At 41.6% G+C, this 26,302-nt stretch overlaps 2 protein-coding genes across 2 annotated transcripts; both read right to left on the bottom strand.

Annotated features, from left to right (window-relative positions):
- Window positions 1-629: 629 nt before the first annotated feature.
- On the bottom strand, window positions 630-2,205 carry LOC121682196 (UDP-glucuronosyltransferase 2B1-like). Its single transcript, XM_042062243.1, has one exon. It carries the CDS (start codon window positions 2,100-2,102, stop codon window positions 630-632), a length of 1,473 nt encoding a protein of 490 aa, XP_041918177.1. The 5' UTR covers window positions 2,103-2,205.
- Window positions 2,206-3,892: 1,687 nt separating this feature from the next.
- Window positions 3,893-20,745, bottom strand: chrna5 (cholinergic receptor, nicotinic, alpha 5). Its single transcript, XM_042062242.1, has 8 exons — window positions 20,623-20,745; window positions 19,746-19,922; window positions 15,152-15,303; window positions 13,546-13,590; window positions 12,338-12,447; window positions 7,061-7,238; window positions 6,056-6,760; window positions 3,893-5,141 (listed from the first exon to the last, which is right to left on the bottom strand). Exons 2-8 carry the CDS (start codon window positions 19,816-19,818, stop codon window positions 4,983-4,985), a joined length of 1,422 nt encoding a protein of 473 aa, XP_041918176.1. The 5' UTR covers window positions 19,819-19,922; window positions 20,623-20,745; the 3' UTR covers window positions 3,893-4,982.
- Window positions 20,746-26,302: the final 5,557 nt, after the last annotated feature.

The raw sequence follows: 26,302 nt of genomic DNA, 5'->3' as shown, positions 1-26,302 counted from the left end.
CTAGCTCTGACTTTTCCAGTTTTGTTTTGTAATGTAAAACATAATCAGAAAAGGAAGACCCATCATTTATATGGGTCTAAATGAGTAGGTGTGTCCAAACTTTTGAGTGAAACTGAATATCTCTGAAGTATTGAAGTATGGTATGAGGTTGTCAGGATATGTACATGTAGGAGTTTTTGTTAATACCCCGACACTTATTCACCACTAGATGTACCCATTCTTTCTGTTTGTTTTTTGTTAGGTGTTCCATTTTCTTCAGCTGTGTCTTGTTTGTTAATTGTGTATGCCTGTATTGTTTGAGCTTAAAGGATAATTCCAGTATTTAGCACTTTGAGTCCCTTTTCTGGTTTGTTTTGGATGAACTAGAGAGGTGGACACCGAAATTTTGACGATGGGTCCTGTCTCGATTTTCTGACTCGTTTTGAATCACCTTTGACCTTTTCAGAGTGGCTGGCTATGGGCATGCACAAACATGTCCTTAAAACAACCCTTAACGTTCGTTTTTAAAACTGTGCAACGCAACCGAGTGGTTGGCAACTGGCATTATTTACGGTCGAACCAGTTTATTCAGTGAGCACCTGTCAACATCAAGTCAATATCATATCTCATTCTATGGCTTAGCTAGGAAATCATTCATGTTTTATTTTCTTCATTCTTAACAGTTTAAAGCATGTATATCTGATTACAACAAAAGAAATCACAACAACAGAGATAACCACAACCAGTAAGAATACAACCACATCCACAGAGTGGTAGGAGTACCAAGGCATCTTGTAGGACTCTGTGCGCAGGTGAGCAGCACCTTTGTTCCTGATGACAAACTCAATCCAGAAGAGGGCTCGGTCCAGGGGCTGCATTGGCTGGTCTCTGTGCAGCCTGGAGAGTCTCTGCATGTTCTCCCTGTAGGACGGCTCATGGAGCACCTCCTGCAAAGCCTGGAGGAACGTGTCTTTATTTGTGGTGGCAATGCTGAGCATCTTAGCTCCTCCTCTCTCTTTCAGTCGCAACAGATTGTCATACTGGTCAAAAAACAGAGGTATGCCCACAACTGGAACACCATGATACAAGGCCTCTTGAACTCCATTTGTTCCTCCATGGGCTACAAAGGCTCTGATTTTAGGGTGACCTAGTAGGTCTTTTTGGGGCATCCACTCCACTAGGAGGGTGTTGTTACCCAGGGTAGATGGTCTCTCTCCAATATGCCTCCAGATGACTTTCTGAGGCAACTCCGCAAAAGCTGCTGCTATATCTTCTGCCAAGTCACTTGGAATCTCACTTACAAAAGTACCCAAAGACATGATTACAACTCCATGTTCTCCAGAGCTCTGTACAAAGTCCTCCAGGTCGTGAGGAAGAGGCTTTGCTGGCTTACACTGGAACCCACCCATGTAAACAGCATTAGGCATAGAGGGACGTGGAAACTCAAACACGAAATCTACCCGCATCAGCCAAATATCAGCTGCTAGCACAAGCTCATGAAAGTCTACTTTAGGTTCAAAATACTTATCACAGACTGCCTGGTATTGTGCTTGAATTGGTAACCTAAACTGAAACAGCACAAGGAGGTGATAAAGCATATTTTTCACCCTTTGTGAGAAGGTCATTTTATCAGACAGGCCTGATCCTGTAATTGGTATGTACGATACCGGTGAAGGTGCAAGGTGCAAGTGTCCTTCAGTACCAGTAACCCACCGCACGTTGTAGACTAAGGGCAGCTTAAGGTAGTGAGCCAGCAGAATGCCTTCACCAAATGAGGGGTCAGTGAGAACCAGGTCAAACTGACTCTCATTCAAACGCTGCATTAGGGCTCTGTCCTGAAACATCGAGGATACCATTTGACAGGCTATATCATGGAGATCATACATGGCTGAGAACATAAGTAGCTGAAGAGGAATAAAATTGATCATGGAACTCTTTCCCCTTTCAATGTCCATTAGCTGAAGAATAATTGGTTTGACAAACTCCTCATCAAACGCCTTTTCAACGGGCACTGTAACTGAGTCATAGTAGGTCGAGTCTTCTTTGATGTACCAGCTCTTGGTCGTCCGTACTACAGTGATGGAATGTCCACGGTCGTGTAGAGCCCTTATCACAATGTCCATGTTCACCCAGTGGCTTCCCTCCACTGGTGCCACAAGTATCTTCCCTCCATGGCAACCAGAAGCAAACAAGAAGAGGAGAGGCAGAAGAAGAGGATGTGACAGAGAGCCTCTCACCATAAGGTCTGTCATTATGCTGAATTTAAATAAAAAAAGTAAACAGTCATTGTTTTTCAAATCCCACATAAAGAATAAAGGTATACAAATAACATTCATCTTTCCAAGCATCAGCATAATTCATACTAGTGTATATCTTGCTCAGTTATTTATTATAATTTAAAGTAAATATTTGTATATTTGCATATACTGTATTCTGCAGTGAAAAAAAACATGTATTTTTGTCATGATTAGTTCTAGATGAAAGAATATTATGGTGCAGTTCATTTCAAAGTTTGAGATTTGCTTTTTAAATGTAGAAGAGTTAAAACGACTTACCTTGGCAGAAGTTTTCCTACTGAAAGTTTGCAACTCTATGAGGGGTGGATTCATTCAACTCTGCAGCAAGCCTAACACTTGTTCTGTTGGTCAATAGAGACCTAAGTATTGTGACATGTTAAGATGGGATTAACATGTTTAAAACCAGAAAACAGAAAACTTTAAAGTAACAGTCACTGTTTTTTTCTTGTTTTTTTGTTTTGTTTTCACTAATGGGACATTGGGCACATAAAGTAAATAAATAGCATGTAGGAGGTAGGAGGCCGAGGGGTTTAATTTCATATATCTGGCTTGAACTGACAGGATTATCTTTGCTTGAGCAGCAGTGTATGAAATAATATTTGAAAACATTTCAATATACCTGGAATGTTATTTTTTGTGTATGGAAATGACTTGTCATTTTAGGAGTCATCAATTAAATGGATATGAAATCACTTGCACATCTAACAGAAAACGTGATATCTACTGTAGATGTCATATCTTCAAGCCTTCATGTGTGTAGCAATAATTGTTTGACCCAGTCTTCAGGTGTATGTGATTTTTTTTTTCTTATATTGTAAATATTGAGGAGGTACAGTAAGTTATCAAGTGGTTAGTATTTGACTTTTGTCACTACTCTAATACTCTTTCACCACTAGGGGTACCCATTGTGCCCTATTGTTTTTTCTTTAGGTTTTCTGTGTGACTGACAGCACTCCTACTGAAGCCAATGCCCACCTCCACTCCAGTGTGGGATGTGTGGGTGCATGCTGCTGATTGTGCACCTCCTAGTGATAACAGCACATACCTTACAATACAAGTAAAAGATTATCTTTTAGCAATAGTTCTAGAGCTTATGTAACAGTTATAGTGTATTTGTGTTGGAGGTCCATGCCCCTTTGTTCCGGCTCTGCCACTGAAACCGTGACCATGACACGAATGGTTCCCTGTTGTTTCTGTTACTGTGAAATAGTCATTAACAGGCTACACCTATAAATATATTTACCCTCTCTTCTTTCTGATGTTTTAGTCTGCTTGTTGACTAGACACCATAGACTGTATAAAATAGCTTATACACTGTGGTTTCAGGTGCCTGTGATGAGATACTTTGTTATGATAAAGTGCTTGTAACTGTTTCTTATAAAATATGACCATGACTGATGATGAATATGACTACAGCTGTTTCAAACGGAAAATAGTATGGCTGCACAACACATACCCAACACATACTCACACATGCGCGCGCACACGTGCACACACACAATATTGGTTACTATCAAACAAAGCATGACTGGCTAAGCACAGCACAGGGATCTCATCTTGTGAGAAGGCAAAATGAATAATTGAAGAGCTTTATTATAATGTCACTTAGGAGACAGTGAGAGAGCCTTTGGTTAAGACTGAGAAAAATGTGGCTTTTATCAGAGTGAGTGTGTTCCACATATCTAACAATACACACATCTTTATAAATAAGAGCTCTATTTGCAGGACGATACAGAATGTAATCATATGACATTCACTATTGTCTTTGTTCTTGTTGTTTTATAACAGTGATACATTCATTATTTGGTTGTTTCATTGTTGGTTGCTCCATATAGCATTACATTTGAACTGTACAACAACAAGGCAAGATCCTGCAAAGGCATGTAAAAGGAGAGCATAGTTTCCGGTGCACAGTCAGTGCACTGTCAAGCAATGGGTGAACATCCCACAAGTACCTTGTGCAAAAAAGGTAAAACCAAATCCTCACTGACACAATTGCACCCAGACTCATCCTAGCTTCTATATTAAAAGTACAGGCCTTCATCCTGGTGAAAGACTGTTAATATTGGAGCTCAACAGCCAATCCAATACACTCCCATGTTCCTGAAACACCATTATTCATTGGCTGGAATATAATATATGGTTTGGTCCATTCGTGTTTCATTGTCAGAGCCAAGGCTGGGCAGGGGCACTGTTTTTTAGAGCACACACACCAGACAGATAGACAAAAATAGGTCAGAGAATTTCTCTGAAGTCAAAGGGCTGCACCATTAATTCCATCCAAATCCATCATATTTTCCAAACAGGTCAGAAAGCAAAACAACATGAGTCATGACACTTTTGTGACTTCTAGATCACAAGCAAAATTCTCCAGGCATTTTTTGATACCACCATTCTCAAGCCACCTAATTTATAGAGCTGTCTGTCTCTTTCTGTTGATATACATTGATATGTTCATGATAAGAAAAAAAGTGCCTTGGTACATCACACACCGCCAGCCTATAGTGAACACAGCTTGAATGAACGCAGCTTAGTTACAGTGACACACATTATGAGCTTTCTGTCACTGAGAACTCTTGAGATCCATTCGAAGAAGAGCATCATGAGTGTATATGGTGCTTGTGCTTTGGATGCATTGGTTCACCAGTATGGTATTGGCATACTGCACAGTGTGTTACAATCTCAATATGATCCCAGGCATGCGGCTCAACTGCTGATGCCGTTGTAGCTTGGGACGATGATGTTAGCCCATTTGTAAATGACAGGGATGAAGAGCAGAGCCGAACCCAGAACCGAGACCAGCAGGAAGGCCCACAGAAACACCCGGTCCAGAACCTGAGCAACAAACTTCCAGTCCTGGACCACCTGAGGAAGGAAATAAGACAACCATGAACACCCAAAGGTGAGATATTTTTACTGCTCTGAGAAAAACTGACACATGAACAGTGATTATAATGATCATACAGAGTGTAAAAGCAGATTATTATAATTTATCTCCTGAAACTGACATGATTCACATAGGATTTTCCAACACTTAGACTTACACAGAGAAAGATATTTGCTCATAAATGTCTTGAACATTTCAAGAGAGGACACAAAAATTACCTGGCATTTATACACAGGAGAAGTTAGATTCCTTGTGTTTAGGGGATTTGCCACAGCAAGCCTATTTACTATAGAAAAACAACCTCTACCTGAAAACAGTACATTCAAATATCTGGAACCTGATATTTTGTAAATCCAGATGTAAAGTTTACTTTTAACAATGGGGTCTATTTGTACCTCACTCCACAACACCCAATATTACCATAGAATAACCCAACATAATCTATGGATATATGTATGCAGGTGGCATATACTGTATAATATATAGGATACTGTAGCACAGACTTTCTAATGAAGAGACACAGCACTCAAAAAATCCTCCATAGAAATGCATGGGGTTAGTTTGTAACACCAATATGGCAGTTGTCTACACATATCCCACCCCTTCCACAGCAAAACGATAACATGTGAATACATTGAGCCAATCATGTGTTGTGTTGTGAATACAGTGAGCCAATCATGTGGTGTGTTGTGAAGACATCGTGCCAATCATGTTTTGTGATCTCGCCGCTGGAGCAAGATTGGTGTCGTGAAGCCTTGCGCACGCGCATATCTGCTGAAATAGATGCACGATAAGTGCCCAAAAAGTGTTGCAATATGGCCGTTGAGTGGAGGGACTTGCCTAAAATAATTTTGACTGTAGGTTACACACAGCACACTGACAGATGCCTTACCTCTCTCACTTCGTTCTCCTTCACCACGTGTTGAGTGATGTAGCGAATGGAGTCCAGGGCAGCCTGCAGGTTGTTCCTGGAGGAGAGCAGTGGAGTGGTGTCCTCCTGTTCCAGCCCCTTCGTGAAGCCCCCAAGGCCCATCCGGCCTGCTCGCTGCTGCCCACTAGTGGTAGTGGCGTAGCGGTCCACGTGGCTGCGCATGCAGAGGAGCTTGGGCAGGCGGTGCAGGAAGATGCGGCGCACCCAGGGCGCCATACCATGGTGCGTGGATGAGGAGCGGTGGTGGATGTTGATAGCGAAGACGGTGATGACGATTGACAGTGTGACGAAGATCATGGTGAACACCAGGTACTCGCCGATGAGCGGGATGACCTTGGAGGAGGACGGGATGATCTCCTCGATCACGAGCAAGAAGACGGTGAGGGACACGAGCACCGAGGTGCACAGGGAGATCTTCTCGCCGCTATTGGACGGCAGGTAGAACACCAGCACGGTGAGGAAGGACAGGCCGATGCAAGGGATGATGAGGAAGAGTGTGTAGAAGAGCGGCAGCCGTCGGATGAGGAAGGAGTAGGTGATGAAGGGGTAGTAGCTGTTCTCGTCCATCCGCAGTCCCCGGCTGCCCGTCGCCTTGACGATCTCCCACTCGCCATTGTCAAAATAGTCCCGTTTGTCCACATGAACGTCAGCCAGGACGATGTCCACCTAGAGGTTAAAGATACAATCACCATGTTAGTGACTGTACTCCAGTAATCTTGCAGAGCAGAACAGGAAGTGCAGAACTCATGCCTCAAGCTCTCTATATGGCTAGCAATCTAGTGGTCAAAGCCTTGGCAAATGTTATTATGGTGGCTACTGTAATGAAATGAAAAGTTTTTCTCATGCCTTATCCAATCACACCATTTTGTCTCATTTATGTATTACTGGTAGACACCACGATTTAAATTAGTTTAATTACAATGTAAAGACTAATAGTAAAATCAGAAAAAGCTGAGAGGTTTCAACCTGAGAGCCATCGTATGTCCAGGAGCCAAACTTCATGGTGCAGTTTTGAAGGTCAAAGGGGAAGAAAGTGACGTCTATGGTGCAGGTGGACTTGTAGTTTGCAGGGGGGGTCCAGGAGATGGTACCATCATATCTCACCACGGTTTTGGTGACTGTGGCCTCAAACTGACCATCTGCACTGCAAGAGCAAACAGCAACTTTGCATTAATATTATGAAGGGTTGCCAAATTAACTAGGTGTGTAAATAAATACATTTGTTCAAGGCATCAAGGCAAAAATAAACACATTTCTTCATGTTCTTATTGTTATAGAACAGCACTATTGGCACCCCTGGTACAGATGAGTCATTTTATTTATTAGTTTCTCAATGAAAACATGAGGAAAAATTAGGAAAAATCCAACCTTAAAGGAAATCAAAGAAAAAAAGATTTTTAACCAGGGAAAGTGTATTGACCTTTGTAAATTAGGAAAAGGATATAAAAATGCAAAAAAAAATGCTAATAGATTTTTACTGGGTTTTCTGATCGAGTTTGTCACACAAGGTGAGTGAGGATTAATACACAAATTGGGTGACTTTTTGGAAAAAGATGCCTCTCAACCTGTGACACCAGACCTAACGATCTGCTAGCGGCTCTCGCGGCTCTGCTGCTGACCCTGTGTCTCACCTTGCCGTTCGTCTCTGTCGCTTTTATTGTTTTTAGTTCGTCCTAATGTATGTTTGAAGTAGTTTTGAAGTTGTTTCAACGTATGCACATCATATATCAAGGACCATGAACTTTTCCGCTGTTTATATCGCTCTGGTAACTCTCCTGTCAACGATATCCGAGGCAAACGCCGACAATGGGCCTACTAACAATGGGGTTGCCCAGCCCCGCATTAGTTATTCCCGTGAATTTCTTCTCACTTGTCGCCCTAACGCAAGTAATCTGAACACTAGATTTATATTACCGCTGGGACTGTTAACATCAAGGATTAAGAAACCAAATAAGAAGAAACGCGGATCCAGAGGAGGGGTTCGGAATCGATTAAGGAGACGTGGGAGCCGGTGTTGCACCCCTTACCAGTGATCACCCTTTCAAATGTAAGATCGCTCAACAACAAATTGGATGAGGTAATACTTCGCATCAAATATGAGGAGGACTTCCGATGCAGTAACCTCATTTGTTTTACTGAAACATGGTTGAAGTGGGATTGTCATTTTAGCGTTGATGGATATATAATCAGATCAGACAGAGACAAGGCTAAGTCGCAAAAATCTATCGGAGGTGGCCTTTGTATGCTGGTTGATAATAAATGGGCGACGCAATTCACTGTTTCAGAACAGATTTGCACAAGACACTATGAGATCTTAGTGGTTTCATTCAGACCATTTTACTTACCCCGAGAGTTTGGGCAGCTGACTGTCATATTGGTGTATGTGCCTGGTCCTAACAACAAAGAGGCAGCCGAGCGCATATTAGACTGTTTCAATAACGCGCTCTCCCGATCAGCTGACCAACCCGTTTTCATTTTAGGGGACTTTAACACACTCTCCCTGTCAGCTTATCTCCCAACTCTACAACAATACATAGACTGCCCAACTCGCGCATCTAACATCCTGGACCACTGTTATGGCAACATAGAGCATGCTTAAAAAGCGAGATGCCGCCCACCTATAGGGAAATCAGATCACAACGTTATACACCTGTTGCCAAAGTACAGACAGCTAGTAAAGCGCGAAAGGCCCACCATAAAAACAGTACAAGTATGGAATGGGGAGACATTGGACAAGTTAAAATGCTGTTTTGAAACCACAAGTTGGGACTTATTCTTCGACTCATGCAGAGACCCCAATGAGCTAACAGACTGTATCACCTCATACATACAGTTCTGTGAGGAATCTGCAATTGAAACCAAAAGAATAGTTATATTTCCAAATAATTAAGCAATGGCTGTCAAAAGACCTAAAAACTTGCCTTAATGAGAAAAAGAAGGCTTTCCTAGGGGGTGACACTGAGAAACTCAGAGACATACGGAAGGAGCTTAGGGTGAAGATACAGAAGGCTAAAATTGATTTTAAAAATAAAGTGGAGGAACAATTCTGCACAAGCAACCCTAAACAAGCTTGGGAAGGGCTTAATAAAATGATGGGCAGAGCCCCCAAAAAGCAAATGTACAACCATGGACCTCCCCTTCTTAAACAAACTTAATAATTTCTATGGAAGGTTTGACTCTTCTGATAGTAAAGACAAATGCAATACTGTCTGCATCAACATACCCCAAACCACCACAATCCAGCTGTCAGAGGAGGCAGTTAAACAATGCCTCTCAAAAATCAACCCACATAAAGCGCCTGGACCTGATGGCCTCCGTGGAAGGGCACTGAAGGCATGCGCCACTGAACTAGCAACAGTTACTACTGAACACCTGTACTGTGCCGGATATGTGGAAATTATCAATTATCAAGCCACTCCCAAAGAAACCTGGATCCAAAGAACTGAATGACTTCCGTCCGGTTGCCTTGACCCCTATTTTAGCCAAATGTATGGAGAGGGTTGTATCCGAACACCTTACCGCATCCCTGAACTCACATCTTGATCCTCTACAGTTTGCCTATAAGCCTCATAGAGGGACTGAGGATGCCACTCTCACCATGGTTAACATGGTCTCCAAACATTTGCAAAAAAACACCAATACTTATGTACGGATTTTATTTGTTGATTTTACTGCTGCCTTCAACACAATGCAAATTCACATACTCCTGCAACGACTTATTGACATGGGGGTGGATGGGGGGTTGGTGCACTGGATCAAGCACTTCCTAACTGACCACCCACAGCGAGTGTGTGCCAGGGACATGACCTCTAATGAAATAGTACTTAATACAGGGGCCCCTCAAGGATGTGTTCTTTCTCCTGTCCTGTTTTCTGTGTCATACAAATGAAATGACACTACATCATAGTACTTTTAAATTATTCAAATATGAAGATGATATGGCACTGGTGGGACTGTTTCACAAGGACGACAGTATATCTGATTATGTTGAACATGTTTTCAAGCTTGGGTTATCTATTGGCCCTGGGCCCCCGGTGTGCACCCTCCTCATACGCTCATGCACATGCCTTGCCCTGGAAGCACACAGCACGCTTTACTCTCTTTTAATCGCACTACATGTTAGGTGACATACATAAACAAAAACTACAAAACAGGCTAGGGTAAGAGTGGAGTGCAGGTAGATGCCTCATCAGGTGTCTATCTGCATGCCTCACTTATTTTAATGCACATATTGAGGAGGCATACATCTTACACAGGGTAAGTGTGGTGTGCATGGGGAAATCCTGACAGATATTCACCATGCATGCCCACTTCTTTTAATGCTACACTCTAGATAGACCCCTCAACCTAGCCATTCACATACTGTACATATTTAGGTCAAGAGTGGCGTGTTGGGTGAAGGTCTGGGGGCGAGGTGTGGTTGGTCGTGGTAGTGGGGGATGTGTGCATATGCTGGGGGCCTGGGGCGATGGGTGGCACGCAGGTCCTCCCCTCTGTCAGCTCGTCGCAGTATAACTGCGGGGGCTGGGTGGAACTGTGGCCATTAATGGGTGCCCAGGTTGGCAATCAGTCAGGCAATCAACCAGGCAATCAGTTATTCCTATTATTATACTTATCATTAATAGAATAATTACAACTCCTCTCCTCTGAAACACTCCCTCTCTATGTTCCAGCTTCTCTCCTCCTGGCCCAACAGCAAGCCAGCCTTATATGCGCACACACACACACACACACACACACACACACACACACACACACACATACATCCTCACATACTCACTACCCCTCACCCCCCATCCCCACCCCCATCTCAACACCACCTCATTCACACTCTTAGAGCTACCATCCGCACCCCCCCCCCCCCCCCCATCCCCCCTTCTTTTCATTCCGGTCATCAATTTCATCCCTGATAATCATATCTGTAATCATCCTGGACGCAAATCATCCTTAGCCTTTCTGTTATTAATGTTATGTTGTGTTATGTTTGTGGAAGCCAAGTCAATGTGATGTCTTGTTAAGTTACAGTATGTGTTTATGTAATGTACGTCTGTTTGTCGTATGTAGTATTCATGTGCATGTCGTAGTGTTGCATTTTCTGTAATGTCAATGATGTTTGCAAATAAAAAGAAAAAGAAAAAAAAGAACATGTTTTCAAGCTAGAACAGTGGTGTAAGACCAGCTCACTTTTACTCAATGCAGGTAAAACAAAGGAGCTAATTCTTAATCAAACAGGTTCTCCAACACCACTGACATTAACCAATCAAACTGTTGAAATTGTTAACTGTTTTAAGTATTTGGGAACATACATTGATGATAAGTTGAATTATACTGAAAATGCTGATGCTATAAGCAAAAAGGCCAGCCAAAGACTGTTTTTAATTAGGAAATTGAAGGGATTTGGAGTCAGCTGTAATATTCTTGAGAGGATATATGTCAGTTTAGTGGAGAGCATCCTTACTTATAACATTTCTGTCTGGTATGGTCACTTGACTTTACACAATAAGAACAAGCTGTCCAGAATTGTTAAAATGGCAGGGAAAATCATAGGGCGACCTCAAAAAACACGAGATAATCTATACAGCACTGCAGTACACAGAAAAGCCATGAACATACTAGATGATGACACACACCCCCTCCATTCTGAATTTGAGCTGCTCCCCCTAGGGCGGCGCTACAGAGTACACATGGCAAGGAAAAATATATACAAAAACTCTTTTATTCCAAATGCAATTTCCATGGTCAACAAACAATGGAAAAACTAGACAGAAGGGAGGTGTAGCCAAGAGCACTACAAATGGGCTGGAACTGGTGCTTTTTGCCTTGTATCTGATGTGTATGCATGTGTGTGTGAGCTAGAGGGAGGGGATACATGTGATGTGCTGTGTTCATCCTGTGGCTATATGTCTGTGTGTAACGGACTGAATGTGTCTACTCTATGTTTCCTATGTGTTTTATACTATTCCTATCAGTGAGACCAAAGACAATTTTCATGCAGGCATGACAATAAAGTATATTCTATTCTATTCTATTCTAGGCTATGTTAAGTTATATTAGTGTATTACGTTTGCCATTGCAATCCCTGGTACTGAAAGTCATTACATTACAGCAATAATGTAATACTGAGTAATGTGTTACAGTCCAACACTGTTCATATTCATTCATTCTCTTTGGAAACAAGTATTAATTGAAAGGAATTGGTATCAGGAGGGCTTCACTCTTCCAGCAGCTAATAGCGCCACCTACTTGTCATAAAGCACAATGTCTGGGATCCATATGGAATCGGAGGGGACTCGGATGGAGGTAATGCCCAAGTACTCTTCAGGGTTCCAGCGGAGCTTCATGTCTATCCATTCCTGCCAGAACATTGACAATTTTTCATGATTACTACCAAACTAGCAGTCAGATATCACCAAGATGCCTCTTGTGGAATATGCTAGACATTAACTAATTAGGCCACTTTAAAGTACTGCATATGACAGATTTTCTTTTAAATTAGCATTTATTTTTATCAGGCAGGTTTTTGCCTAAATCGATATTTCAGACCAGGAAGAGTGGTATTTAGCGGCTTCAATCAAATGACAAGTAAAATCATTTGATTAATGTATATGTGTGGAGAGCATCCACTCATCATCGTTATCTCTAGGGTTTTGCATGTGAACTGCTGTCCATATCTCTGACCAACCATATATCCCTGACAGACTCTGTCAACTTCCCTAGCACATACATGAGCAGGTATCTGAAATTAGACATTACTGTAATACCAACTATATTTCATTGACATTCCAAGTAGGCACTTCCTACACATAATACACCTTTAGCCAGCTCCGGAAGGTGCTACAGATCCGTATCATCAAAAACAGCATGTTTCAATAACATCTTCTTTCCTTCATCTGTAAGATTACTCATTGCATCTGCTAACCTCCCATGAAACAACCACTTTGATATGTATGTGTGTGTCTTTTAAATTAATCTATTATTAGCTCTCTCTCTCTCTCAAAAGCACTCCCCTCCCCTTTCCCCCCTCCCCTCTCTCTCCTGTTGGGGGCCTGTTTGTCATCACCCTCAACAGCAAGTGACCCATCGACCCCTCTGCTGGGGACTGATGTCTGTCTGGCCAATGAGGGCACAGGCAATCTCAGCAGATGAATAAAGCTGTCAGACTGCAGCGTGGGGAGTGGGTGTGCGTGCTGTTGGTGTGGAGGTGGGGGTGGGCATGATGGGATGGATGAAAGATTAAAGCAAACGCGCTGTTAAATATCACAGCAGTCTGCTGCAGAGGATTGTTAAAAGAGCATGGAGTGGTGGGTGTAAATTAGGAGAGGGCTCCATTAGACACAAAAGGCCATAAAACCCAATCTAACACAAATGGATACATATTTCTCCTGTGGTTGTTAATATGCCTCTAGTCAAGCACTGCCTTTTTTATCACAAGGGACATCACATGTTTGTACCTGTTTCATCCAGACATTTGTTGTCATCAGCTGGTTCTTTTCATTCTGGAGAGGAAGGCAAATTGTCACAGGAGAGAGCTTTTAAATATATCAGTGAATGCAGACGAATAAAGGTCATTGAGCACCTACTCCGAGAAATAACACTCAGCCTCAGCTAGTGCCTAGTGATTCACACTAATGTTTCCTGTCAGGGATAAAACAAATTACAGTGATACATTACTGTAATGAGCTTGGCTCTGTCAAGGGCAACCAGGGCCGGAGTGGGGCCACTTTTCAGCCCGGGAGTTTCAGGCCCAAGACCGGCCCACGTTTTCCATAGTGGTGGAAATTGGATAAATGAAGCAACATTTCAGCTCTTACTATCCTGTAGTTTTTATTAGTACCATGGTTCAACAAATGTGTAAAGGTTATATAATAATTCACTTCAACTGAGAAGTTAACAAAAAATATTCCACTATTCCACAAGTTAAAGGAACCATATGTAAAATTTTGGCCAAAACTGCAATCACTTTCAAATTACTGTAGAGCGGTGTATCCCCTCCCCCTCCCCCCTGACTCGAGGTTGCCAACCCGGATGCCAAAACACTACTGACTTCGTGATTAGTAGATAGGTAGAGGGTGGCGCATCAGGCCAAAACACAACATGACATGACAAAACACAACATCAACATCAGTTGAGGGTTGCAACTTCACTTTTTAAATGGCAATATCCTGGCCGGACTACAGTTGTCAGTGATAGTTTTTGGAAAAGACGGGCTATATGGACCCAACCAACTCTTTTTGGGGGGGGGGGAGAACTCCCTCACACGGTAGGCTACAACCCATGCAGAGGCAACGGTGCCATGCACAGAATGCGGAACGTGTAGCCTACTTTAAGAGAAGTTAGACTAACGTGACAAATGTCAAAAAAAAAATCCTCGACCGGCCCAAAAGTAAAGCGGCCCACCGGGAATTCTCCCGATTCTCCCGATTACCCACCCCGGGCCTGAGGGCAACAGACATAAAAAGTACAATAAAACAACTTGCAAAAGCAGCTTTGTTGTGATAGGTACTATGAGTGACTGTTGGCTCTTCCTGCTTCATTACAAATGTGTATGTGCATCTGTAGCCATAGACATAATATACATAGACGCCGCATTGGCTGCTGGAAACAAGTAATGCGGCCGCCATCTTGGACCTGTCATACTCCTCATTGCGTTGCAGCAGAAAACACAAGATGACAGCACTGTGCAGCATGTTCCTGCTCAAATCGGCGGACCATACTCAGGGGGATTTACTTTTCACAAGTAAGATTTAACATTACCGTACTATTGGTTGTATTTTGTATTTTCGAACAATGTGGCCTGTATCATAGCTACATGTATGACCTTTGCAGCAAAAAAAACGCGTGAAAATCTGTTCGGTATTCAGTGAGATATGATTAATTAAGTGTGCTGACAGCTCATTGCACCGGCCAAACAGATTACACTGAGTGGAGTGGATGACCGGTCCAAGATGGCGGCTCCAAATCTCGTCAGCGCTAGTAGGGAGCAGCGGTCGATGCGGCGTCTATGTATATTATGTCTATGTCTGTAGCCCCTGTAAATGTCATGTGTCACTTCCTCACCACATCGACGAGCTGTGAGATAGCCAGGCCAAATTTAACCCTCACTGTTCCGTTGAGCTCCTCCACTGGTCTAACCCACTTCTGGTAAGTGCTGAAGAGGTCTTTGAACAGCTGGTCCTCTGTCCTGGCATAGGAGGACAACTTGGGGCTTCCTGCAGAGAGACACAGAAACTCTACCTCAATTACATCTATGTTCAATCACATTTAAGGAGGCAAAAGGAGGAGACAGACAGAGAGAGAGAGAGAGAGGATGGATGGAAATCTGTTAGACAACGTGGGGCTCCCTGCAGATAAGCACATAAACTACCTCAATTACATCTATGTTCAATCACAATTAAGGATGGGACGAAAGGAGGGAGAGAGACAGAGAGAGAGAGAGAGGGAGGATGGATGGACATCTCCAAACAAAGATCCAATTACTTGGCCAACACAACAACCATGTGCTCACAGGGAAAACAATGACCAGTGACTTGTGTACCATGTAAATGAGACTTTGTCAATCAATAACACCATTAATCTGCTGACCAACATGCAGTAAATCGCATGTTTGATTCTAGCTACACAGGCACTGCAGTGAGCACAGCAGCAAGTCCCCACACCCAAAATCAACTGCTACACTTCCACATCAAGAATGTTTAGATCCAGTCATGGAACGTTGTGAGTATGTACAAATAAATCTACCTTGTAATCTGTCTAATTTGTGCTACAGAGAATTATATTGTGACAAAGTCTTTAATGTCTATTATTTTAGTTCTTTATGCAACAGTTTACTTTTTGCATGCTTGTGTTAGTTCTACAGCTATCCTTTTTTTTCCCTAACTCATGAGTGTCGGGTTTGTCACAGTAATACAAAATCTGTTTGGATCATTAAATAATTTTGCATGTAACATGGTCACCTTTTCCCATGGATGGTGGAAACATCTGCTCCCAATGGCACATCCTAAGGGAATTCACTTGAATTAATTTGAATTCACTGGCCTCCTTTTGGGGTTGAGGGGTCAAGGAGAATTATGGTAGAGGTATGGGAGTGGTACACGATTACGGTTGTAAGCTCATCCAGAACATTTTAAATTGATCATCTGTCCATGTGATAATAAAAAACTAACAAAAAAAAATAAGAAAAGGTTTTTCGTGAGGCCTGCTCACGTACACTCAGGCGCAGGCCTGTTTCTCTCTGCTGTACAGAAATAGCTCAGAATATGAAAATCTAACGAGGACTTTATTGTATTATGCTGTGTGTGTGTGTTTGTGACTTTAATGATCCTGCTATCAGCCAACTCTGATGGCTTTCAGTCGGCTGTGTTTGATTGGATCTCAACACTGAAGTCCCAAATCGCAGGCCCATCCTTTGATCTCATTTCATTTGCCTCTTTGGCTTCCTGGAATTGGATTAGCCGGAGGAAAGCCCAGTGTGTTATAGTCTCTGTAAGTACATTAAAGCACAGGGAGAGATGCATCGCTGTCATTAATTAACACCGGCGCAGTGGGAGATGGATATGTAATGTGTTGTCGGCTATATTAGGTTACATACTGTGTGTACGAGCAAGCGCTGGCAAGTAGTGGCAGCAGCCTAATGTTGCCCATAGAGATTTCACGGAGGAGATAGGTACAGGCTGGAGGTGTTATAAATCACAGATGCACGAAAGATGGGAGACATGTGGTGCTTCAAGGACAACCTGTCAGCTAGAGGTATTAGATGCACAGACAGCTGCTCAGCCCGACTCTCCAACACTATGGCCTTCGGGTGCTAGATGTCTGAGTGTCTGACCAACCCGGGAAAAACAAAAAAAGACATAAAATACTTATATGATCCAGGCTGTTTTGTGTGTGTGTGTGTGTGTGTGTGTATGTGTGTGTGTGTGTGTGTTAGCGTGTGTGAGCGTGTACTGGCTTTGCTTCTGGGTAAGAACTCACATTATTGCAGTGGTCAGTCACTGAAAGACCCAATGTGAGAGCAAAAAATAAATATTTTTTTATTGACTGCAGCTCTTGCCATATTAAATCAGAGCTGTGTCTTAAATCGACCCTAATATGCATATGAGTTTATTTCTTATGCACTCGGATCCACTGTAAATCTCAAGGTTGGGTGACTGGGCGCTGGATCCAGCCCCAGTCTCCAGAAATGCCCCATTAGGAGGGTGGGTCAATAGAGTACATTTCTGGACCTCCTGGATCAATGTGCTACTGATTAGCAAATATATCATCTCTCGACACACACCTCCCAAACCCCATTTTCTCATTTTCATTTAAAGGGAATTCTACCGACTGCAGGAGCGGTGAGAATGAGCTCTTTCTTTTAGCTCCAGTGAACACAGAAGGGCTAGAATAATCTCTGCATCCTCATTGCAGTATAAAAGCAAAGCACACATAAACGCTGAGAGCGTCATCACTCTTTCAGTGCTGCGGTAGAGGTCTCTCAGCATGGGGTTTGACTGCTGAATGTTCAGGAGTGACCTTCCATTCCTCCTGCGTTGTTCGCCTGGTGAGATTCACCTTTGGCGCAGATTCATGCTGGCATCAGACCGAGGCATGTCTGTCTCCCTATTGCTGCATCCTTCATGTGATCAGTAGCAGGATGTTCTATCTAGATGCATTGTGCAGTTATTTCTTACTTGAAGAGTGTCTAACTAAGCATAGACATATATTTTTAATCTCACTATACTGCTCTCCCCACCTTTGTAATTAGGCTACAATTTAGTATTTTGTTAAAAAAAAAACAGGACTTAATATTTAAATCTGACTTGTGACCAGACTAAGGGTGATAATTGAGGAAGCGACAATGACAAATAGCCTAAGCAGTAAAATACATTACTGTCCAGTAGTATAATACTATTAGCCACAAGATCAAATTTGTAACTGGGGACATGTCATCTAGGGCAAACCATTTCCATGAAATGTAGTAATGGACTGTAACAACACAGCTGATACTGTAGCTGACAGAATAATGTTTCAGGGTCTTTCAAAGGTATACAGTATGAATGCAGACCACCACTAAGTAAAATCAATCACCAACTGACACCTCCTTTCACCACTGTATGAAACTACTAAGGCTGGTTCAGTATTTGGCTCTAGGCCAGTAGGAAAAAACAAACAACATATTAGGCCTAAACAGACTGTTTTAAGAGTGCTGCTGTACCACAATCTCTGCTGCTTCCTGCCAGGTCAGATCAGAAAGCGGCCATGTGGAACAGACTCAGGATTGTATTCCATCTCCATGCTCTCCTGTGAGCCAGACCTCGGCACTGCCTGTCCAGAGGAATGAGTAATGCTGCCTGGCTGGACACGCTGCTGCAGCCTACCCTTCAGCCCAGAAATCCAGCTACACTCGTAGAAACAGAGTGCCATTTCAAATGGTCAAGAGCTCATTTTTCCTTGTCCCTTTTTGCAAGATACAGGATATGCTTTTAAACGGTACTTTTTAAAGCCTCAAAATAAGCATTGTTTGTGAAATATTTTTTGTTTATTATTGTGTTGTGTTTATCATTTGTGAAGAATTACCAGCAGTTACAGAAGAATCATGCCAGTTGTGAGTTCTGGAGGTATACCTCTTGATTCAGCACTCTTAAGAGTTCTTGCGAGGAAGCATTTTCATTCTGTGAGTATAATTATTACATGGGTCATCATGAGGTTGGTCATTTGAAAGGAATTTAGCAAAAAACCAATAGCTCTTAAGAGAAAGAGCAAGGAAGAAAGACAGAGAGCCCGAGAGAGAGAGAGAGAGAGAGAGAGAGAGAAAGAAAGAGAGAGAGAGAGGTGTTCTTGCAGCAGGTTAGCCTCAGGGCTTGACTCTCACTGTAAAACTGCCAAATCTTTTATTATGTCCGTGTAGCGCTTATGTTTTATGTCTGTACATCCTGCCTTTTTTCCTTTCTTGCAAATTTCAAGGTAGACTTTGAAGAATGTAAAACACATAGTCATTACAACCATTTTTACAACCATTCTTTTGCATTGTGTCTGCAAAATCAAAACACTATATCTGATCAGCAGTATAATTGTACAGTGTGTGAAATATCCTTATTCTCCCAAATTCTCCAGACCACTGCTCTTTGCTTATCAGTTGGGAATGTAATAGAGTCAGAGAACTGTACTGATAACTATGCTCTTAATCACAGCCCAAAATACATATAATGTCTCTGCTATGCAGGTACTTTCAGAACGCGAGGACAGATAAACCATAGACACAGAAGACAGAGGGAGAGAAATACAGATGGCAGAAGCAAAACAAGAGGGGTAACTGAGTCGAGACGGAAGGGTTGAAGAAGAGATTGGGGGAGGAAGGATGGTGAAAATGTAATAAGGGACAGAGAGAAAAGGACTGAGTGAAACCAGATAGGGAGAAAGAAAAGCTGTCATCACATCTAATTGGTGGGATGAGGAACTCATAGAGAGACAGAGAGATGAGAATTGTGAATTGTGAGAAACCATGTGATCAAAACACAATGCATTATGGGGCTATAGGGCAGCTAGGCAACCAAAACATTCAATGCGTAGCTTCGCGCTTCTGCTTACCCACAATACTTGCATTAAATCCTATGTTAAATCACGGCCATAATGTCACATAAGCAAACTCAATAGCAGGTAAACGTGATCTCACCTAGTGCAGAAGAGCCCGAAAAGCAACACACCAGGAGCGCCAAGGCGTACGCTGCTCGGCGATACCTCGCCATTGGTCCAGAGATAGTGGAGTACCCTCAGCTCCTGGAGCGGTCTGCTATGGTGATGCCCTGGTGGTCCTTCATAAGCACTCAGTGCAGGTGAAGAGGGCTAGAGCCTGGCCCAGGAGCACAGGGAACACGTCAGGGCACTCACACACATATGGAGTGCACACACACACACATACACATGAACACACACATACACACACACACACACAAACACACACACACATATACACATTAACCCCCACTACAACAGCAATCTAGCAATCAGCCTCCCAGGTAAAAAAGCCTGAGCAGTTGGATGACGTGAACATGAATACATTTCTCCTGCAATACTAATGTCTAGTAAATGAAAGTCGGCTTTGATATGGATGACAGAAGCACACACACACACACACACACACACATTAACACATTTGTAATCAATAAGACACTGTCATGCTATTTAATTAGAATAACTGATTCAGGAACATCCACTGGTGTTTTCTCGTGGTGCATGCCATTCTGCAATGCCTCTGACCAGGACACATATTCTTGCAAAGGAGCACATAAGTCTCATGTAAGTCTCAAAGAAATGCTGCCTGTCTACTGATCACATGCACACACGGCACACTATTCACTATACATGTTAGTAGCACTGAATCAGATCAGTGCTACCCTTCCATCCCAGCTCTTGAGGTTTTTTCTCAGCCCTCTTTCATCATCACTCATCTCCATTTTTCTCCTTCTCTCCTTCTCCTGTTTCCTCTGCCTCCATCTGTCCGTCTCCTTTCTTTCTTTATGTCTGTCTTTTTTTTGTTGTTCTTATCTTACCTTGACAGTGGGATGGGAGAGGAGACGTGATGCTCAGATCCACCATTCTATGCAGAGCTGCTTCAGCACGATGCTGCCTGTTCCCCAGCTGTCTCCTAATGAGCATGCACACACACACACACACACACACACACACACACAAACGCCAGTGTGCGTGTACACACACACACACACACTCCTCCTCCTCCTCCAGAGGCAAAGCCCTGCCCCCTTCTCCCGCCTTTTTCCCTGCTGTTGAGATTCTCCATTGCAGCGAGGCAGCTCCCTAGACCTGCGCCTATCCCTAGGCTACTCTAATAATAATGAAAATCACAGCAACAACAACAATCAGTGTTTTATTATCATTACATTATCATTATTATGTATTTATGTATGTATTTGTATTATTGTCTCTGTATGAAACTAGAGAGAAAGATCCAATGTTTCTCTATTTTTCCCTTTAAGACAAGAGAAAACGTGAAAAATCATAATTGAATTTTTCTCATAATTATGCTTATTTGCAAACAAGACTAGGCTACAAATAAACTGATTTCATTGAAAAATAATGCCATTGGTGATGTGCAACTAACCAGTTTTGTATTTTTGTAGCCTGTTAGAATATCACATTTGCATTAGGAAAGGAGAGGCTGCTTTTGCATTTATGATTTATTTATACATGTATTGCCTAATTACCCCATTATGTTTACCACACTCTTAGTTTGGTACTGTGTTTTCCTGTTCCCTACTCACTCTGTCCTTCAAGGTGCTACGAGGGACATTCATATGTGGTGGTGAATTGAAAGTCAAATTCAGACAAATTCGTTATCCTCAAGAGATCCCTACTACATTGGGGAATCAGCACATTTGCTCAGATCAGTGGGGAACTACCACAGAAAATGTTGGAGGAAAAACGTTAGAGCGGAACAAATGAACGTCAGACAAAGAATTCTTGTTCGCAAAATCAAAATTCCAATTGTCTGCATGCGGTTTTGTGCATAAAGTATTACAACACTGTTTACTTCGAGTCACTGTGCATTGTCATTTTCAGTACAGAGATAATTTAGATACCCTTTTGCGATGGTCTGAAAACTTTCCTGTTGCACTGTATGGTAACGTAGAGAAGGCAAGTCAGCTAATTGGAGGGAATGAAACATGAAAGGCATCTGCAGTCTGAAGGAGACTTTATTCTTTATTTATATAGCACTTACCAAGTTATGTAGTGCTGTACAAAGGCAGCAAAAATAAACAGACATTAAAAAGTGGCACATTTTCAAAATAAAACAAAGATGTGTAAAGCAATACAATATAAAGCTATACAGGCTTAACACAATAAAACAATACAATTATAGAATAAAATCAATACATTTTAAAGAAATTATCAAGCTGATAATATACCACATGACGTGTGTGTGTGTGTGTGTGTGTGTGTGTGTGTGTGTGTGTGCACGCGCCTGCTTTTGTATTAAAGAAAATACAAATACCTTTTTAAAATAAAATCGACACAGCTATACAGATATGGCAAAAGTACAGTTCAAAAGTTCAAATACTATGGACTGACTGGGTGAGTAAGAGGTGTGAAGAGCGTGATTGTTTCTAGAAAGTTTTTTTTGCCTAACTTCTGTCACAATCTTGGCATTTCGCCCCAATCGTCGTTCATGGATTTGGTATTTCTAGAAAGGGTTGTTCCACTCATTCACTACACAAAGAGCACTACACTACAAAGAATATAGAAAGAGATCAAAAAAGACCTATAAAATAAATCTTTCATATACATATACTGTATTTGCATTCACATTGATAATCAAAGTTTTTGATTATGTTGAAATCCATACTTTTGGTTGAAGGAGAGCATAAAAATGTGCTGGCAAACTTCCATTTTTAAATTCAAAGCAGTCACAAGTCAAAGTTTGTTGACATATATCCAAAGCACATTTACAATCTTCTTCCTTCATGTTCCTCACAATTGACTCACCTCCTCTTCGGGCTACATGGGTCTAACAGTCAAAACCACACACATACATGTATTTAGCAAACACAGACACACAACCTGACGGCATTAAACCTTGTGGTCACTGGTGTAACGTCTTCTAATGTAGCCTAAGCTGCATCTGTGCATTGTGACCGCCCTCGCTAAAAGTGGATTAAACAATCTCCTCTCTGACATAAATTCACTGTTATTTTACATCATGCCTCGCATACACTATGAGGTTTTCTTGCAAAAGTAACAGCAGAAATGCTACCTACCTCAGTTTTTGAGTTAAATATAGACCACAATACCGTCAGTGCTGTCAAGAAAATATAAATGTTTGTTTCCAGGCTTCTCAAAGGGGTTCTGTTTCATTTTATTATATTTTTGGGCTGTTATTCATAGAACATGCTTATGCTTTTGTGAAGTTAAGATGCAGGAAGAGTTCTTATAACCCTCTGCCAATACATGTAGGGATCTGGGTAAAGAGTAAAAGTCGCTATACTGCAATAGTTTGTGATCTACAGTACAATGGTTCTGATTAATGTAGAATTGCTGGTGGTGTCCTCAGTTCAAAATGTGGATTTGTAACTGATGATCAAATTATACTCACACCCATTCTACTGGCTCTGTCCTTTTGAGCTAAAAGCACAATGAGACATTGATTAGTTGTGTTGGCTGGAAAATGTCAAATGTTCAATTGATACACCATAGAGTTACAATTGGAGAGGTGTGCAATGCATTACCGGGGATGTGTACAGCAGTGTAGGTGACTTCTGTCTCTTTAACCTCCCTTTAAGAGAGAGAAAGGAAGAGAGAAAGATCCAAACCCATTTTATTCACGTCAAAACATACCAATGAATCTAGATGAATCCCAATCATGTTACAGTACCTCACTCTTTTGCTGGGTTTTGGTTTTGAACCTGGTGAAGAAAAACATAAAACACTATGCAGTGACTAGACTTGTCTCCTGGTCGCAGCTCATTATGAAATATAAAGAATTAAATAATAAAATTACATATTTTTGTTCACAGAAATGATGAACAAAAATGTTTTTAACTTTAAGTAAAGTCACTTATGTTTTTAACTATCAAGTAAAGTCATTTATTCTGTTCAGTTGTTACAAATGAAGAATATTATGGAAATCACTGTTTAGAAACCCCATGACAATATATTTATCCATCCTAACATTCCAGTTGATCTGCACTTTATTTCCTGTTTCTGCATACCTTTGACATAACTGACGTCAGCATAGGTTTCCATTTCCTGGGTTTCTCTAAGAAAGAATGGGGGGCGGGGCATATGTTACCAGAATGTTTCCCAAAGCTGTTCATTAGTTTTGCTCAGCATTATTCCTCTCTCATCTCATCATGCTGTCTGAGTGGTGCATATGAACATAGTAATATTCTACTTTACCTCTGATGTTGGTTGTCTCTTGAATCTGCTGTAGAAAAATATGTCAGTGTCACTCTGTGAAATCAATTCTCTCCTGCACTGTAACATATTCTTTGAATGATGTGAGGGCTACATCAGACCCTTATTTAGCACAGGGCCAACACAGCTCAAGATATTAACAGATTAATGCTACTTACAGTATATCACTGCTTGGTTGAATTCCTTGTGATGCAGTGTTTAGAATGTAAATTATTTTTTCAGTTAATTCAGTTAATTAAGTTGTTCTAGTTGTTTTGGCGGCATTACCAACTCAAACGTGCATTACAGTGTCATTCTAAATATTTCAGCATGAGTACCACTGACTATAATTAGGATAAGTACATAGACCTACAGTAACACTGCTGCAAGGACCAATATTGTATTGTGAAATACATACCTTTAGCGCAGTTCATATCAGCATAGGTTGCCACCTCATCCTGAGTTTCTCTAGAAAAAAACAGAAAAAGAGAGAGACAGAGAGAGAGAGAGGTGTTCTTTAAAGGCATGTGAAAGAATTATGTTTTATGTATCAGATTCCTCCAATCTCAGTTCATCTGAGTGCTTGAAACATGTTTAGAGTGCTTATGAATACAGTATACAGTATTTTCTTTACCTGTCCATTTTTCTTGAACCTGATGAAGCAAAATGTGTGAGCATTACCAATTGACTTCATTCACTCCAACAACCATTTATTCTGAGTCAGGGGTCCTTTATCCTGTCTAAACTGTACATTTTCAACTACAGCTTTCAAACATAGTTCAACAAAACATTTTTTCTTTAATGATTTCTAAAATAAAAAATGGCATCAAAATCCAAAGGCAAAATTGGAAGTACACACAACCTGTTACATTGAGGTAAAGTTGAAGGAATTTTCTGTACGCATTACCACCTCAAACGTGCATTATTTTCTGTTAACCAAACGCTGTGTCATCCATTATTCTATATATGCACTGGTTGGCCAGTACCAAATATTTCAGCATGAGTACCATTGACTATAATTAGGATAAGTACATGCACCGCCATGTTGTACACTGGACTTAACACTGCTGCTCAGGTGAACAGTATTGCGTTGTCAAGTGCATAGGCCTACCTTTAGCATGGTTCACGGCAGCATACATGTAGGTTGCCTTATCCTGAGTTTTTCTAAGAAAGAGAGGGGTGGGAGGGCATATGTTACCAGAATGTTTCCCAAAGCTGTAAATTAGTTTTGCTCAGCATTATTCCTCTCTCATCTCATCATGATGTCTGAGTGGTGCATATGAACATAGTAATATTCTACTTTACCTCTGATGTTGGTTCTCTCTTGAACCTGCTGTAGAAAAATATTTCAGTGTCACTCTGTGAAAAATTCTCTCCTGCAACACATTCTTTGTATGATGTGAGGGCTACATCAGACCCTTATTTAGCTCAGGGCCAACACAGCTTGGTGCCGCCCCGGGAGTTGGGCCATTACAGACCCTTAATCTTTCTAGATTACCAGGGTCTGGATTTTCCAGGCTAGTGGGATAGGGGGACAATAATGTCTGTAGATTTGTATGACTTTTTGTATCTGTACTGTATACTGTAAATACTGTCTGTATTTTATTGCACCATCTACCTGCCCAGGGACTACGAGCGGAAACTAGCAATTTGCAACAACCTAGCACAAGACATCTAATAATGTTTTTTGTGCACTGTCCCTGTTACAATTACAACTGATCCACCTCGGCTTATAGGTGAACTGGACAAAATGCACTCTCTGCAACTCTCTGCACATTCAACAGCTGCCATTTGTTGGACTCGAACTATACTCCAGATGAATGATAACCAAGCTGTCACGCAGAAGGCAAGTGGATATCCGGCAAAGGTTAGTGTACACTGCTGTCTAGACTTGTGTGTCTGCTTGTAGTAGCAATTTGATGGAGAAGCCTAAGCCAAGGTTGCAATATTTTGGAAAATATCCAACTTGGGGGCACCTCAAACAAAGTATTTTCTTGCAATGAAAGTGAAACTGAGTGAAAGTATGTGCTTTCTGACTCTGATCACCATAGTTTAAACAAAGAAATTGTGTGTAAAGTTTTCTGTTATTTATTTGTTTTATTTTCCCTTACAACATAAATCATACATTCGTAAACTGCGAGCTTACAAGTAGTGATAGCCTAGGCTACACTACGATTTATGTGGAACGCCTATATAAATCACCTCTGCAAGACCTCATTCTACCACCTCCGTAACATTTCCAAACTCCGCCCCATTCTTTCTCTCTCAGATGCTGAAAAGCTGGTTCATGCCTTTGTCTCCTCCAGACTGGACTACTGTAAC

This window comes from Alosa sapidissima, chromosome 14 (genome assembly GCF_018492685.1).
Source record: "Alosa sapidissima isolate fAloSap1 chromosome 14, fAloSap1.pri, whole genome shotgun sequence".
Taxonomy (NCBI): domain Eukaryota; kingdom Metazoa; phylum Chordata; class Actinopteri; order Clupeiformes; family Clupeidae; genus Alosa; species Alosa sapidissima.
The sequence above is the reverse complement of the archived record's forward strand: the minus strand, read 5'-3'. Positions and strand labels throughout refer to the sequence as shown.

Excerpts from the sequence above, each read along its gene's own strand:
- LOC121682196 (XM_042062243.1), bottom strand. The coding sequence starts at position 2,102 with ATGGACATTGTGATAAGGGCTCTACACGACCGTGGACATTCCATCACT.
- chrna5 (XM_042062242.1), bottom strand. The coding sequence starts at position 19,818 with ATGGCGAGGTATCGCCGAGCAGCGTACGCCTTGGCGCTCCTGGTGTGT. Across the intron at positions 12,448-13,545 it reads CAAATGTCTGGATGAAACAG|GAATGGATAGACATGAAGCT; the intron begins GTACAAACATGT and ends ATGTTCTGGCAG. Across the intron at positions 7,239-12,337 it reads GACATTGTGCTTTATGACAA|TGCAGATGGTCAGTTTGAGG; the intron begins GTAGGTGGCGCT and ends TTGCTCTTGCAG.